This window comes from Lipophrys pholis, assembly GCF_963383615.2.
Source record: "Lipophrys pholis genome assembly, chromosome: 6".
Classification (NCBI taxonomy): domain Eukaryota; kingdom Metazoa; phylum Chordata; class Actinopteri; order Blenniiformes; family Blenniidae; genus Lipophrys; species Lipophrys pholis.
In genome coordinates this window covers 31531987-31547796 of record NC_137629.1, presented here as the reverse complement: position 1 = coordinate 31547796, position 15810 = coordinate 31531987, and the positions used below count along the sequence as shown (strand labels likewise).

General features: G+C 42.4%; 1 protein-coding gene across 3 annotated transcripts; it reads left to right on the top strand.

Annotated features, from left to right (window-relative positions):
- The first annotated feature begins 445 nt into the window (after positions 1-445).
- Positions 446-15792, top strand: elp1 (elongator acetyltransferase complex subunit 1). Of its 3 annotated transcripts, none has more exons than XM_080465717.1 (36): positions 446-555; positions 1301-1489; positions 1629-1781; positions 1888-1969; positions 2199-2279; positions 2384-2469; positions 2542-2732; positions 3162-3285; positions 3396-3489; positions 4368-4598; positions 4750-4920; positions 5242-5320; positions 5403-5558; positions 5632-5738; positions 6609-6712; positions 6817-6870; positions 6946-7051; positions 7884-7999; positions 8209-8282; positions 8702-8780; positions 9232-9311; positions 9410-9547; positions 10298-10383; positions 10498-10646; positions 10806-10929; positions 11521-11618; positions 11703-11904; positions 11985-12046; positions 12163-12225; positions 12310-12370; positions 12984-13097; positions 13742-13841; positions 13918-14045; positions 14667-14818; positions 15010-15085; positions 15627-15792. In XM_080465717.1, the coding sequence occupies exons 2-36, from the start codon at positions 1340-1342 to the stop codon at positions 15692-15694; spliced, it is 3939 nt and encodes a 1312-aa protein (XP_080321843.1). In that variant the 5' UTR covers positions 446-555; positions 1301-1339; the 3' UTR covers positions 15695-15792. The 3 variants fall into 3 exon arrangements, 2 of the variants coding, with proteins under 2 accessions (XP_080321843.1, XP_080321844.1); XM_080465718.1 differs by having other exon boundaries at positions 463-555; positions 1301-1515; XR_013935423.1 differs by lacking the exon at positions 15627-15792 and having other exon boundaries at positions 14669-14818; positions 15010-15070.
- The last annotated feature ends 18 nt before the right edge of the window (positions 15793-15810 follow it).

Below are 15810 nucleotides of genomic sequence, written 5' to 3'. Positions count from 1 at the left end.
GGGTTTTCTCAGGGTGCTATTTTACCCCCACAATTTGAAAAGATAGCTCATTTGTAATTCTGCCTGTTGTTCTGAATGTGTGTATGTGAGTGTGAGCTGTGATCAGCTGCAGCAGCACGTAGCCCTGATTTGGATAAAGCAAGACAGAAGTTTGATGCATAGTCATGCATCTTGGTGCTGTTCAAAGTGTTTTACAAATGACTGGGAAAGAAACGATAAAACAAATAAGGGAAATGGTAGGTGGTTATATAACAGTGATTAGTGCAATTTTAATGAAATACATAGATTAAAAAACATCAATTATAAGACTTAAAACAGTAATTAATCATTAAATACAGGCTAAGTGACTGAAAAAAGCCAAAAGGTAAATAACGACTATCAAAAACTGCACTGCGCTGTACTTCCTCCTCACCACCAGGGGGAGACAGCGCTGCGTCCTCCTGTTAAACGTCATCGGTCAGAGGTCATGCAAGTCTGACAGAGCCACATGCGTGTTGTTGTGTTCTTGAGCCTGGATGATTTAGAGATTTTATTCCCTGTTATTCTATCTTCACGGTGAGTTTAAGCTATTCGATGTGGTTCGTTACAAGTTTGAAAGCTTCGTCTTTCTCGTTTGTTGTTTAATCGAGACAGATTTTTGTGATTGAAAGAGCAGCTAGTAGCACTAGTTCCATTTTCGGACAAGGGGTAAATAAATCTGTTTATTTCTCAAAGGTTTGATCGAATAATGTATTTGAAACGTTATTTTGCCTCTCAAGTCGTTTCTGTTATTGTCAGTGTGAAATATGTGTAATTTTTGACGCATTCTCCTGGAAAAACAACCTATAATTACCGTAAACAAACGATTGTGACTGGGATCACAACTACTAAATTATTCGTGTGAATGATAGAAAACTTGTTTTTGGCATTCAATAAAGGTCAATAAGACACTCAGAGTCTCGACATTACAATCAAAATAAGTTTATAAAACTGACTTGAAAGGTCTTCTAAGTGTACTTACTACCTTTAGATGGTTACGTATTTGGATTTATCAGTTATACATGTCAATAATGAGTTGATTGTTTAATAATTTAATAATAATACATTTCAAGCTGTTAAAAGCAAGTTTAATATTTAATAACATTATAATTACATTAGTATAACGTTTTATTGTGCTTCCATCACTGTATGTTGTGTTATTATTGCTAAACTATTTGACTGTAACATCTACTGCTGTTTAAGTACAAATAAACCAACTGCACTCACATCGAGATCCATCCTCCTCTCACAGCTTACACTCATCAACGCGTTGTATTTTCAGGTCTTCCTCAGTCCTTTGGGACCAAACTGCTGAGGTGACATGAGGAATCTGAAACTGTTAAAGAGCCTGCACAGCTCAGAGCTGCAGGGTCCGGGCTCCCCGCTGTGTTTCTCTGTGAGGGCTGACACCGGCTCGCTGCTGATCGCGTCTCAATACTCGATCACGGAGTACGACCCTCGAACAGGCCAGGTGGAGTACTGCGGTTGTTAATATTGGTAATATTTTGCCGATATTCCGGGGGGGCTAAATAGAAAATGAACTGTGAGAAGATTTTGTCACATGTGATGACTGATCATGAGCTTCCTTCTGGGGTTTTCTTTCTGTGTAGGTTGTCAGTGAAGCTTCGGTGACTGCAGACGGTTTCCTTCCAGAGGATGGCAGCGGGAAGGTGGTCGGACTGCAGGATCTGGCTGAGCTGGAGTCTGCATGTTTGGCCACAGCAGGCGGCGACGTCGTTCTCTTCAACCTCAACACCCACCAGGTTGATGGAGCAGAACGTTTCTTTCTTTTCACCGTTATAATTAAGTTATTAGGTGTGAGGAAATCGCTTTGAGTCCTAATGAAATGAAAATGTCGCTGTTCTGCAGTTGGAGTGTGTTGGCAGTGTTGATAGTGGTCTTACGTCGATGAGCTGGAGTCCAGATGAAGAGCTCGTCATTCTCACTACTGGTCAGTATGTTGTACCAACAAGTCAGAAGTCAGTCCTCCTTACATGGACATACAAACATTTAGTGATTTTAGTCTGGTACAATTTCAAGAAAAGGATTCATTTAAATACCTTTCTGAACTTGGATTCTGCCTTTTAAAATAAATAAAAATAATGACAGTGTGTTATTAATAAAATACAACTCTAAACACACTTATGAAGTAATAAACAACCAATAATTTGTGTTTACAGGTCAACAAACTATCATCATGATGACCAAAGACTTTGAGCCCATCACAGAGTTTGGAATCCACCAGGATGATTTTGGTGAAGGTACTCTGGCTTCAAATTGAGTTTTGTTTTAATTCATCATCTCTCTCCTGATGGTCAGGAGCCATTGGGATTGGAAAACTGCAGTTTTCTTGTTTGTTTTTCAGGAAAGTTCATCACAGTAGGTTGGGGGAAGAAGGAGACTCAGTTCCATGGGTCAGAGGGGAAACAGGCAGCGCAGAAGAAGATCCTGGTCAGTGGTTGAAGCCTTTCAAGTCCAAACTTCATCCAGATGTTTTTGAGTAATGGGAACGTCCCCCCACAGGAGGTGCAGCCCGCTGTGGCCTGGGATGACCGCAGGCCTCGGGTGACGTGGCGAGGCGACGGCCAGCTTTTTGCCGTCAGCGCCATCTGCCCTCAGACCGGCGCCAGGAAGGTGCGGGTGTGGAACCGAGAGGGCGTCCTGCAGGCCACCAGCGAGCTCGTCAACGGCCTGGAGCAGGCGCTCTGCTGGAAGTAGGCGCTCCTTTAGCTTTTATCTTCCCTGTGCGTTAGTCGCTACTCTCCGGGTTCACCGGATTCCTTCAGACCCGATCCGGTTTCCTGGGATGCTTTAGTTGGATAAAACGATAAAGATGATGGATTGGTGCTTCAAAGTAAAGATGCCAAGCATAACATTTGACATTTTGAGTGGCTGATTGCGTTGTATGTATTTCATTCTAATCCAAAACCAATGTTGGCATGGAAGGTTACTCCTACTTATAGAATCAGTTGTTTCACAACAGAAAAGGAGTCACTTTGATTCTTATTGACAGTTATTGAGCACAGGTGGAAAAATAAATGAACAGATATCCCATGAATTTGCAGGATGAACGTACTCTTAGTTTCGTGGGTCTTTAAGTGAAGAGGATATGTTCAGATATAAACGTTGCTCTGTTGTTTCAGGCCATCAGGCAGCCTGATAGCGAGCACCCGGCGTCACCCCAACAAACACAGCGTGGTGTTCATGGAGAAGAACGGACTGCTGCATGGAGACTTCACTTTGCCGTTCAGTAAAGACGGAGCCACGGTCAGTTCAAATACTTTCACTTTCAGAGTGAAAAAAAGATGCATGTCAATAACATTTTGAATATCAGCTACACGAAGGTGTAATCAGGTCATTCCTTGTTTGTGATTCAGGTTAAAGAGCTGCTGTGGAACAGTGACTCCACTGTTTTGGCTGTTTGGTTGGAGGATATGACTGCAGGGGACGATGGACAGCTCAACACTTACAGTAAGTTCTTCTCTCATTTCCTCAGGCCCTGTTTTCTCGAGGTTTCAACTTTTGTTTCAGAAAATTTTCATGTTTAGACGGAGACGTTTTTAAAAATGATGTCTGTTTACACGGCTCCCTATATAGTGTCATCGTTGGTTTAGCCAATCCCAATCAAGGTAGACCCTCCCTTTGACTCCTTCCACAATTGGGCAGCTCTGCTCTGGCACATGGCACCACGAGAGGAAGGACTTCCTCCTCTTCCCAAGATGTGTGGGCGGAGCCAGTCCAGCTCACACAGACACAGCAGATTCTGAATGCAGCTCCAGTGATCTAATATCCAAATGAAGGAAAATCAATGAGAAGCTGGATTTGGGGACTAAACTTTCAATATGACGTTTTTGAAAAGCTGTATAGTATCACCCCTTTAAACTGTCTGTCTGTCTCCGTTGTTTTGGTCCACTCAGTATCTATTATGTAAGAAATAAACTGTGTCTCCACGTTTGTTCCAGAAGGTGGTGAAGTAAATGTACACTTTATCAGAGAAGCGCTGTTAAATTTAAGAGTGTAAAGCACACACACCACATTCATTGTTACAAATGAATCCTTCTGGTGTTTGTGTCGATGGATTTACTGTGGCTGTAGTGTGCAGTAGCAGCGTTTAGGAGAAGTTGTGTTTTCCATGTTTCCATGGAGACTCAGAAAGTTGTGTTTTCAGTGGCTCCTGTTCCAATGAGTCATGATGAGTTCATTTAATGCCATAGTGTGAACGAGAGAAGCAAACTTAACCCAGCTTATGATCTAGAAATGTACTGATGAGTATTGGAAGGATTGGATATTAGACCGATAATGAATAAGTGGAAGGGTAACGTTGGAAGAACTTCTCCCTCTCGCTGCAGTCCAGCTGTGGTCAGTGGGAAACTACCACTGGTACCTGAAGCAGAGCCTGGACTTCGGCAGAGACCCTCAGAAGGCTCCGGTCTGCGTCTGTTGGGACCCTGAGCGCCCCCTACGGCTTCATCTGGTGACCCGCAGCTGGACCTGCATCACCTACGACTGGGGATGGACGACCGAGCGGAGCTACGGGGTCGATGCCTCCGACAACGCCAGCGTGGCCGTGATCGATGGAGGTGAGGACCACGAGAAGATGATGATGATGACTTCTAAAGAGATCAAATTGAGCTCATATATTCACAAAGAGATGAGTAACCGTGAACATATTTTAAAAGACACTTAGAAACTGAGCTGCATCTTTTCTTCTTTTTCTGTGTCTCTCTTCAGATAAAATCCTGGTGACGACCTTCAGGCAGTGTGTCGTTCCTCCGCCCATGTCTTCATTCCAGCTCCAGTTAAACTCGCCTGTCAACCAGGTGGCCTTCCTCTGTGGAGCTCAGGGAACCAATCAGCTCGCAGCGTTCACGGCGAACGAAGAGATCTCAGTTTACAGCCAAGGTTGGTCTTCAAGCCAAACACATCCCTCCTGTGAGAAAAGAAACTGCTTTTGCCTAAGACGCATAAAAAAACATATCATGATTATGTTTTACTTTTATTTTGAGATTTCTCCCAAAATAATAGTCAATCTTGCAGTTGAGCACACGTTTCCCCCTGCTGGTAATTAAACCACATTGAGCTCATAAGGTGATAAACATGATGTATTTTATTCGGTTGTTTTCGCGTTAGGGTTTAGAAATTAAGACCGATATTCACGTTCATCTTTTTCTTGTGATTTTAAACATGAGTATTGTGGTATCTTGTATTTTGAATTTGCCTTAGATTCACGAGGTCAAGCTGATATAAATGGAGACGCGTTCAGGATTACATCTCAACCTCTGCTCCTCCAGAAAACCTTCAGGTAAGACAAAGGAAACGACCAGACTGCAGCAGACTCTGCTTCCTTCAGGCTTCCGAAATTCTTTCCTCAATGTTTATTTCAGGCTGGCAGTGCCTCGGGACGCCCCTCTGGCCCTGAGGCAGCTGCTGTGGCTGCAGGACGAGCTGTTTGTGGGAATCTCTCCCGGTCTGCTGCCGACCTCCTCCACCCTGCTGATGCTCCGCCCACTTCAGGATGCAGGCGACACGCTCGCCATCAGGTGGGCAAACGAACGCATCTCCTTCGGTTTGATTTCTGTTATCTTGCGCGTGTTTGAAACTGTTTGCGTTCAGGTGCGAGGTGGAGGTGGACGGAGTCGTGGTCAGTGCGGTTCACTGCCCTCTGACCGGAACGATCGCTCTACAGCTGGAGGACGGACAGATCAGAAAACTGCTCTGGGGTCAGTAAAGAAACTTATCAGTCTGAGTTCATACAGTGAAGAGCCATTATCACAGCTGCTGAGAGCTACAACTTACTTGTTGCGCCAAAGCAGCAAGTAGAAAACTGCACAATGTTCACATTTTCTGCTTCCATGTCAAATTTTTCCGTGCAGATAAATGCTTCTAGAACAGCGGCTCATTTTTGTCGAAGGTACCATCATCAGATATTTTACCATTGCTTGAAATAAACACAGCTTGATGAAATTATATCTTCCTTTTTTTTGTCTCCTTTAGAGAATATTACTAATCTTATAATTGTAATTTATATCTTTAATTCATTAAAACAAGCCCGGTCAAGGTCTCCTCATTCTAATTTTAAGTATGTCTGACATTAAAAGCAGACTTTTTATTGCTTGAAATAAGCACAGCATTGGTTAAATTCTGGATTTGTTTGTCTAGTTTTAAAGTGTGTTACTGTCATTGAATGGGTAAATGTTTCTATTATTTATAAGATTTCTAGCCCAGATGAATTTGCTCACCCTATTGACAGATTTGTTTGCTCATCACAAGACATTTTGGCTCGATTTAAGGCCATTTGACTTATTGTTCACAGTGTACTGTGATATAAGCCACATCATCCAGTGGAGCAGCTCATAAACTCATAAGGATCCAAGAGAATGTTTAATCAGTCAGTGGAGGGAAAGGGGAAATAACTGAAATAAATCATGAAATAATACTTTAAACTTTAAGTCTTTCATCTTTTACTCTTTTATTTTTCAATTTCAAATCGATTTTTGCTTTAATATCTCAGCACACAAGCGTGTAAATATGCAATTTTGCAGTTTTACTTCCATTTATTTCCCAGTGGTCTTCTTTCCCTCTTTGCACAGACTGTCCGGAGCCCTCGGTGGAGAACTGGTGTGACTCCAGCGGCTGCAGCATCAACTTCCCCGTCCCCTGCGTCCAGACGGCTCTGTGCTGCATCAGCGCGGAGGTACAAACATCATCTCACCCACGAGGAGTCGCCAGCAGGTTCTTGTGTTCAGTTTGCATGTTTGGCCTGAGTGCATGAACGTCTCCCGATTCTTCCATCTTCAGGAATGTCTGCTTGGCCTGACAGACCGATCACACCTCTACGCCGGAGACACAGAGGTACGTTGTCAGCGTCCTGCTTCCGATTTTGAAAAGACAAGAAGAAACGTTGTTAAGTTCTTTAATCCTCCTCAGCTGGCCTCCAACATCAGTTCCTTCGCCGTCTGCAACGACTTCCTCCTCGTGACGACACACTCACACACCTGCCGCTGCCTTCAGCTGAGCGCGCTCACACTCAAAGGTAGGCAGGAGGCAAACACGGTCACAATTGTAGCGTGCATCTGCATATGTTCAACACAGTGAGGAAAGAAGCAGGTGTCATTAGGTTCTATTCATTTGTAGTTAAAGGTTCATGATGGTGTTGCGTCAAGTCTTGTTTGAATCATGGCTGCATGATAAGCCGTGTCTGTCCTGCAGGGCGTGATGACTTTCTGTGGAGACCCCCCCCCCCCCCCGTTCAAAGGAGGACAGCTCAGCTTCTAAATCAGTGGTGTAAACGCATTTTAATTCAGGGATCACAAACATCCCAAATTCATCGTGAGCTTGCCAGTAAAATAGTGTCATAATAATCTTTAAATTTAAACGTTTGTGGCGCAGAGTGTACGTGAGGTCACAAAACCAAACAATTACTACTGGAAGCTACAACGATCTCAACCTACAGGCGATTCTGTTGAAACCTTCTGGTGCAAAATACAGTGAAATGTTGAGAAACCTCCTCCTACAGCTGCTGCATTATTTATGTTTTTACAAACTCCCCCTGACAGCACAGCTTTGAGGCTAGTTTGAGAGCAACGTGGTAGATACCTTTCATATCACCGACATCTCAGCTCGGGTCTTGTGTTTGACACCCCTGCTTACAACCCTGACATGAGCTTCCTCAGCACGTCAGGCTGGCCGTCACAATGCCTGTTGAAAAGTTAATAAATACAATTTCCAATTATGTCATCGTTCTCATTTGGATGGGTCTCTGATTAAACACAACTGCACATCCTCCAGTTTTACTTCTTCTCTGTTGTGAGGGATCTTATTTGATGTCACATCACAGTTTAGTTGAGTCACCTCTGACCTCTCAGGGCTGCAGGCGGCCTTGGCGTCCGATGGCGGCCAGAATGATGAGACTCTCCGGCGCGTGGAGAGAGGATCCCGGCTCGTCACTGTGGTGCCTCAGGACACCAGAGTCATTCTACAGGTCGGTTAATTCAGTGTGGATTAAAAAGAACTGATTTAGATTTCAGGTTTGATTTAGTGTTGTGTGTGTGTGTGTGTGTGTGTGTGTGTGTGTGTGTGTGTGTGTGTGTGTGTGTGTGTGTGTGTGTGTGTGTGTGTGTGTGTGTGTGTGTGTGTGTGTGTGTGTGTGTGTGTGTGTGTGTGTGTGTGTGTGTGTGTGTGTGCGCGCAGATGCCTCGTGGGAACCTGGAGACCGTACATCACAGAGCGCTGGTGTTGGCTCAGCTCAGGAAGTGGCTCGACAGGTCCGTCCACCGTCTTTCAGATCTGTGAAGTAAAACTTTATTGATCAAATTTAGCTGTACTTTCATCCCCAACCCCTCTAACGGGGCTGACACAGCTTTGTCAGTTATATTTTTATGCATTTTCATCCAGTTTTTGCCTCTGAAGATGATTCTCTTTCGTCGGTCCTGCTATTTCAACCTTGAAATTAAGGCTTTTCTTTCACCGAGCTCCATCAGATAGTAGTTTGTAAAGACTTTTCTGGTTATCCTTCTGTCCAGCAGCCAGTATTTAATTTGTTTTTTTTACTTTTCACTGTGTTGTAGTGGCTCTGATGGCCCTGAGGATTTTAACGCCTTGACATTTTCCACCCTGTGAAGCGTTTTGAATGTGAACTGAGCTTTCTGACTGTCTGGAACTCATTCCATGTTGTTTGTTGTAGTTTAAGGTTTAAAGAAGCCTTTGAGTGTATGAGGAAGCTGAGGATCAACCTGAACCTGATTTATGACCACAACCCAAAGGTACACAACAGGTTTTAACTTGAAGTTGGAAATCTATGTTTAATTCTTTTGATTTATTTAGTTTTGTTAATATAATATCACTTTTGGGTTTGTTTGTTGTTGTCGTCTTTTTGACGAATCCACAAACTATTAAAAAATCCATTTATATCCGTCGTAGTTTCACCTCAAAAAGTTATCAGAATTATATTCAAATAACAAATTTATTATCAAAGATCTGTAGGATCTATAGGAGATCTCTAAGAGTTTCACATTCGGTGTACTTTTTATGAATGAATGAACTGAAACCGTCAATATTTAAATAAATGAATGGAAACAGACAGAAAACAAAGTGTTTTGAATGCCTATTAACAAGAAAAGGTTCTCATTCTGGGAAATAATGAACATTTGAATGTTTAACAATGTAAATAACGGGTTTCACTGTCCATTCACTGGTGTTATTTTCCTTGTGCAGGTTTTCTTGGAGAACATCGAGACCTTCATCACACAACTCGACTCCATCAGCCACATCAACCTTTTCCTCACAGAGCTCAAGTAAGCTTGAAGGAGAGCATTGTCACATGTAGAAATCCTCTCCTCTCTGAATACATGTTGTTTTTTAATTTTTTTTTTTAATTGATGGGGTTCCTCAGAGAGGAAGACACCACCAGCAGCATGTACCCTCGTCCTCAGAGTGTCTCGGTCCAGTCCCACCCCGCCCCGGGGCAGAAGAAGGTGGACGTGGTTTGTGATTCTTTACGGAGCACGATGGAAGGAATGGATTCCAACAAGTTTGTGCTTCATTTTTTTCTATGTTGAAATACCTAAATTTCGCAATTTTCTAAGCCAAATCGGTTCCCAGAGAGAAAGAAAAAAAATCTAAATTAGAGGAAACCAGTAAAATATAGAAGTTGCAATGAATTGCTGTGAAAATGAACTTTTAAAACATGACTTGTTTTTCTATTAAAGAATAATCTTCTATGTATTTTTCCGTTTCATGAACCTCTGCCTAACTGTAAAGAATCTTGAGAGTTTTGGTGGAATGTATATGATTGAAATAAAAAAGTGCAATAATTTTCAACTACGTTAGCTTTAAGACGAGGTAAATATATGCTGATAAATATAAGAATGTTTCGGGCACAAGGCAATTCACAATGATTAAAGAGGAAATGCATTAAAGCGAAGCAATTAAGAATCTTAATTTGAAGCGATTAATGTTATGAAATACATTAAAGCAAAGGGATTAGGAAAGGCAAAAAAATGAGAATAAATAAAGTAAGAACTTTATGAAGATAAAGGTAATAAAATAGATAAAAAATCTATCATTTAATGGAAAGCCTGAGCAAATGATAGCGTTTAATGTCTGATTTAAACGAAGTGAGTGTGTCAGCAGGAAGTTTGTTCCACAGCTGAGGAGCAATCGATCTAAGAGCTGCTTCTCCTCGTTTCTTCTGACTCTGAAACACTTAGAAAACCACTTCCTGTGGACCTCGGGGGTTCTGGAAGTGTCAGTAGATAACAATCCCGGTGTCTCCTCTCAGGTTCTGTTTGTCAGTACTGACTGCACATGTGAAGAAGACCGTCCCCGAGCTGGAGATCGCTCTGCAGAAAGTCCACGAGCTTAGAGGTGAGAAGTCCTCACATGTCCTTGCAGGAAGAAATTTTTTTTTTTATATATTTCATATAATGTCGCTTTTTTTTTATTTATTTTTTTTGTGTGTGTGTGTGTGTACTTGCACAGAAAACCCTCCGCAGGTGGCAGGCGCTGTGAATGCTGAAGAGGCGCTGAAGTACCTCCTCTTCCTCGTCAACGTCAACGACCTGTACGAACACTCTCTGGGAACGTACGACTTCGATCTGGTCCTGATGGTGGCCGAGAAATCTCAGAAGGTAAAAAAAAAAACACCAGTAACATTCCGTCAGTCCATCTCCTCTTCTGACCTTCTGGTGTTTTGACGTCAGCAAGTTTCCACACATCACAGAGGTTATCACCGTGATGACTCATGTATCCGCCTGTTCACTGTTTTCATTCGTTCTCTTTCTCTCCAGGACCCCAAAGAGTATCTTCCCTTCTTAAACATGCTGAAGAGCCTGGAGCCAAACTACCAACGTTACACTATCGACAAACACCTGAAACGTTACAGAAAGGCTTTGGTTCACCTCAGCAAGTGTGGTCAGTCTGTCAGCAGTCTTCCTTTTATTTAATAGACTATATGTAAGGGAAATAGTAGGCTTGATTTAATTTAAAGTACAAAATACAATAAAGTCTCTTAATTAGGTTGTAGACGAATAGTTCTGCATTAAACAAAGCACTAATTGTGTAAAAACTATATATATATAATCTTACACAACATAGTAAATAGAAGATTATTGGCTACAAGAATTCTAGGAAGTTTTCCTGGGAAGAAACGGGGGTTATGAAACCTGTTATCACTGCAGACTCATACATTTTTCATATCAGGACACGGTGGCCAATTAACTGGAAAAAGGGAGGAAAGTTTCACAAGAGGAAAGAGCTTCACTCAATATTTTCACATCAAGAACGTTCGAGCTGTTTAAACTTGTTATCTTCTGTACTGCTTAACCCTGTATAGGGAAGCAGTGTTTTTCGTTTTGATTTTATGCATTTTTTTTAACTGAAACTTGCAAAGAATTTGCTTTTTTCAAATACACGCACGTACCGTGTCAAGTCGCCAACAGTGAATGCTAAAGACACATCTGTTGCTCGACAAGCACTGAAGTGTAATTTGTTCTGTGTGTTCAGGAGAAGAGTATTTCCCCGAGGCTCTCCAGCTGGCGAAGGAGCAGAAGCTGCACGCTGAAGCTCTGAGACTCTACGCGTCCGAGAGCGCTCAGTACAAGGTCGACACAGTCCGTGTTTCCGAGTCACACCGCCGCTCCGCCGTCGGGTCGGACGCTCACTCTCTCTGAACTCCCTCCCTCCAGGCTCTGAGCTGTGCCTACGCCGAGCACCTGGTGGAGCAGCAACAGGCGGAGCAGGCCGGCTTGTTGCTATGGCGATGCGGCGAGACGGCCAGCGCCCTGCAGGCGTTCGCCACCAGCTCCAGTTGGAGGAACGCCATCTGTGTGGCGCAGCAGATGCCGCTGCCCCCGGACCAGTTAGCGCTGCTGGCCAGAGACTTGGCAGGTAACCATGGCAACAGGTAGACGACGCATGCCGCCGTTTGTGCATCCAGCTGCGAACGTTTCTGCTTCGCTCTCCTGCAGAGAAGCTGATTGAACAGAGGCGATACTCAGAGGCTGCTCTGCTGCTGGATCAGTACGCTAAAGTAAGTTACAACATTTTTTTTTATTGTTTTTGCAATTTCACAAATCGGAATGACTGAATCCGTTTACACCGCTGCTAATCGAGGGATTAAGATTTGAATCCTTTCGTTTCAACCAGGACTGCGAAGAGGCCATCTTGGCCCTGATCACCGGGGCCGTCTGGGAGGAGGCGCTGCGACTGGTCAGCAACAAAAATGATCAAGCTCCTCTGAGAATTCTTGTTTGTAAAGTGATTTAGTTTTTTTTTTTTCTGTCTCTGCTTCAGATTTACATGCACAGCAGGCAGGATATCACCGAGACCAACCTGAAGCCTGCGCTGCTAGAAGGTATCAACAGAGTCCAGTCCTGTCCAGACAGTACTGGCAACGCAGGGTTTTAATTGATGCAAATCTAAAAACGAAGAGAGATGCCAGTATCATGGAAAATACCTCGTCCATCCATCCTGTTTAGAGAGAAGTCACTCGTTCTGCTTGACCTCTGCGGCAGAATTTTTCTTTGTTGTGGTGCAGAAGATACTTGATGGAAATATCTATATTTTCACAAAAACAAAACAATAATTTTGGAAAATATCAACAATCTCAACATGAATCTAAATTTACTGAGAATTTCTGGGGTCAAATACAGTGAAATGTCCTCGAAACGTCTATTATAGCTGTTGCATCATGGGTGTTTTTACAAACTCACCCATGTTTTCTTTGAAATTTCTACAATTTGCTTTGTGTTTTGGCTGCATTGGAACCTCTTGCAGTTTTGACCCACGGGCCAAATATTTTTACACGCCTTGTGTGAAGTATTTTGTGTAGGCGAGTTCATTTGGTTTTGTGTTTTTTACTGGAAAACACTAGAGTACTGCTTAGCACATCTGAAAAGTTTTTAGGTAGTTAAATTAAACTTAGTAAATATTTTACAAACGGCATTTCTTCTGGTCGTCTTTCACAGCTGTCGGTACTCACACTGTATTCCTGGAGGCTCAGGTGGCCACGTTCACGCGTCACCGGAACCGGCTGGCTGTGGTCCGAGAACAGAAAGAAAAGGCCCGACAGGACATGCTCGGTAAGTAACTCTCAAAATGTTCAAAATGCTGAAATCTGACCTTCAAGTTTTTTTGTTTTTTTTTATTTAAACAAGTCATATTACATAGCTCCTCCTTGATTTTCCATCATTTGAATATTGGATCATAGGAGCTGCATTCAGAATCTGCTGTGTCTGTGTGAGCTGGACTGGCTCCGACCACACATGCCCATCTTGGGAAGAGGAGGAAGTACTTCCTCTCGTGGTGCCATGTGCCTGAGCAGAGCTGCCTAATTGTGGGAGGGGTCAAAGGGAAGGCCCACCTTGATTGGGATTGGCTAAACCCCCAATGACACTATATAGGGTTTGATTTCTGATTGGCTGGTTGGAGCAACACACTTTTTAAAACCTGAAACAAGCCAGGGAGAGAGAGGACAGACTGTCTTCACTTCTGGGGCGTCAGTCCAGATATGGGGACGATTAGTACTGCTGGAGAACCTTTAGGAAGTGGATTTTGCATAATATGACCCCTTTAATCATGTTTTACAACATCGTCCTCTCACATGTAAAGACAATTTTAATGGGATTCAACATCTTGTGTTGAAAATTACAGAACATCTGTCGCCTTTTTTTTTTTTTTCATCATCTCTACATTTAATTCAACTTTTAACTTTGCTCTTTACCAGATGAAGACGGCCCAGACTGTGCTGATGCTGAGCTTTACTCTGAGGCGAGCAGTGTGATGACCGGCTCCAAATACTCCCACAGTAACTCCCGGATCTCCTCGTAAGACAAAACTACTGAAACAATCCCATCTTCGGTATTGTTTGCTGGTTTAATTTAATTTAACTTAATCCTGCAGGAGATCCTCGAAGAACCGAAGGAAAGCAGATCGAAAGAAGCTGAGTCTGAAGGAGGGAAGCCCGATGGAGGACCGAGCGCTGATGTACGCACTGAGTGAGATAATCTCCACCGTGGACAAGATGAGAGGTACAAACACTGAGTGGGATTATTTCTGTGTGTCGTGTCCTGATTGGGGGGCAAAATGAAGGTTGTAGAATATTTTTTGTGTGTATTTTTTCCACATCGGTCTGAAAACAATACTCAAATATTCATGTTAGAGCTTGATATGGAAGACACCGACCAGCACGTTGGCCCTTGTAGCACCACATTATGTAATAATGGTGCAATAAGTAATAGCGTTTAGGTGTTAGATTAAAGTTTGATTTGTGGCTGACATAAGAAGCACTCGTTCTTGCAGTTTATCGTAGTTTAAGAAAAACTTTTTTGCCATTGAATTGTTGTCGGAATTATCTTACATAATATACCTCCATCAGCATTTTTAGTTCATATTTTGTAATCCAGTGTTAAAAATGACAAACAAATAGGACCAAACCAGAGTGCTAAGTGTTGTTTTCCTCAATTTGGTCCTATGGTGGGGAAAACACAACCTAACTGTGATCGTATGAGCAGAAATAATATCAGAAATCACATGGATATATGATGGAAAATCCATGTTTTCCATCATGTTGCGTCCTCCGTGAACCTCATCAATCACTAGTGTTGCAGCGATGTGGCTGACGGTTTATTTCTCCCTCACCTCTCTCCCAGAGGAGGTCCACAGCCTGCTGAAGGCCTTGGTGCTGTTCCAGTTTGACAAGCAGGCAGAGAAGCTGCAGCTGGCCTATGAAAACGCTCTGCAGATGATGGAGGCGGCGGTTCCTGAGGTGTGGCCCGAAGGCCCGCTCAACAACCAGGGACCGGTATCAATATACTTCCTCCTCAGCCTCATCATTGTTTTCAGTTATTGAGCTTCAATTAGGCATTAAAACAAATGTTCTCGCTTCTCTGGACATAGTGTTAGTCTCAATAATCGTCTTAGGATTTAAGTTACATGCATATTTGTGTGTATTATTCAGAATCTCTGTGTTAATGTTCATCCTACTCGCTGCAGCTCACTGGACCGAACTCCACTGCAAACAGCATCATGGCTTCTTTCCAGCAGCAGCAGCGGCCTGCAGCTTCACAAGGTTAGGAGAATTTATTTTCATCCGTTTTCTGTGTCACTTTGTCGAACGACAGCAGAACCGGGGCTTCACACCTTAAGCTCTGCTTGACCGAATCAAATGAAACTTACTGTCTATGATGCAGGCAATATTGGAAAGTTATTATTGACTTTATTACATCTAAAACGGTCAAATCTTTAACAAAAAAAGTATATGGTGTTTTTATTTACTGAATTTGGAATTTAGATGTATGTAATCGTGATTTGACTCAACAGTCGCTCATAAAAACTGTTTAAATCCGCTTTTTATCAAGACATAATTAAGTATTGAGCAAAACTTCAACAAAAGAACTCAGAAGTAGTGCAAATGTTTCATCTGTACCTTTTGGAAAAGTAGTTGCCCACCGTTTTTCCCAATCTAATCAAATAGATGTGTTTGGATTTACCAAAGTTTTATAAAAATATTCCATATCTGAATTTATACTCAGTATTTAGTTGTTTTTTTTATCAGAAGTAAATGTTCTTTGCATTAATCCCTCTTTCTGTCATTGTTTCTAATTTTATAGATGTTGAAGTCCCAGCACCACCAAAGATGAGAAATGGTGTCAAGTGGAAGCTTTCGATTCTCAAATAAATCAGTGTAGTTTCTTTTTTTTTTTTTTAACTAAAACTTCAAATGTCAATTATGTAATAAATATGTAAGGATTAAAAATGCAATCAGTGTCGTCTGTTCTTCATTCTCTTGAGTTT

What these genes read in the sequence shown, in the direction of transcription:
- elp1 (XM_080465717.1), top strand. Translation starts at nt 1,340, where the DNA reads ATGAGGAATCTGAAACTGTTAAAGAGCCTGCACAGCTCAGAGCTGCAG. An exon ending in TCAGTAAAGACGGAGCCACG is followed by an intron (nt 3,286 to 3,395) that starts GTCAGTTCAAAT and finishes TTTGTGATTCAG; the next exon opens with GTTAAAGAGCTGCTGTGGAA. An exon ending in CTTTTCCTCACAGAGCTCAA is followed by an intron (nt 9,312 to 9,409) that starts GTAAGCTTGAAG and finishes GGGGTTCCTCAG; the next exon opens with AGAGGAAGACACCACCAGCA.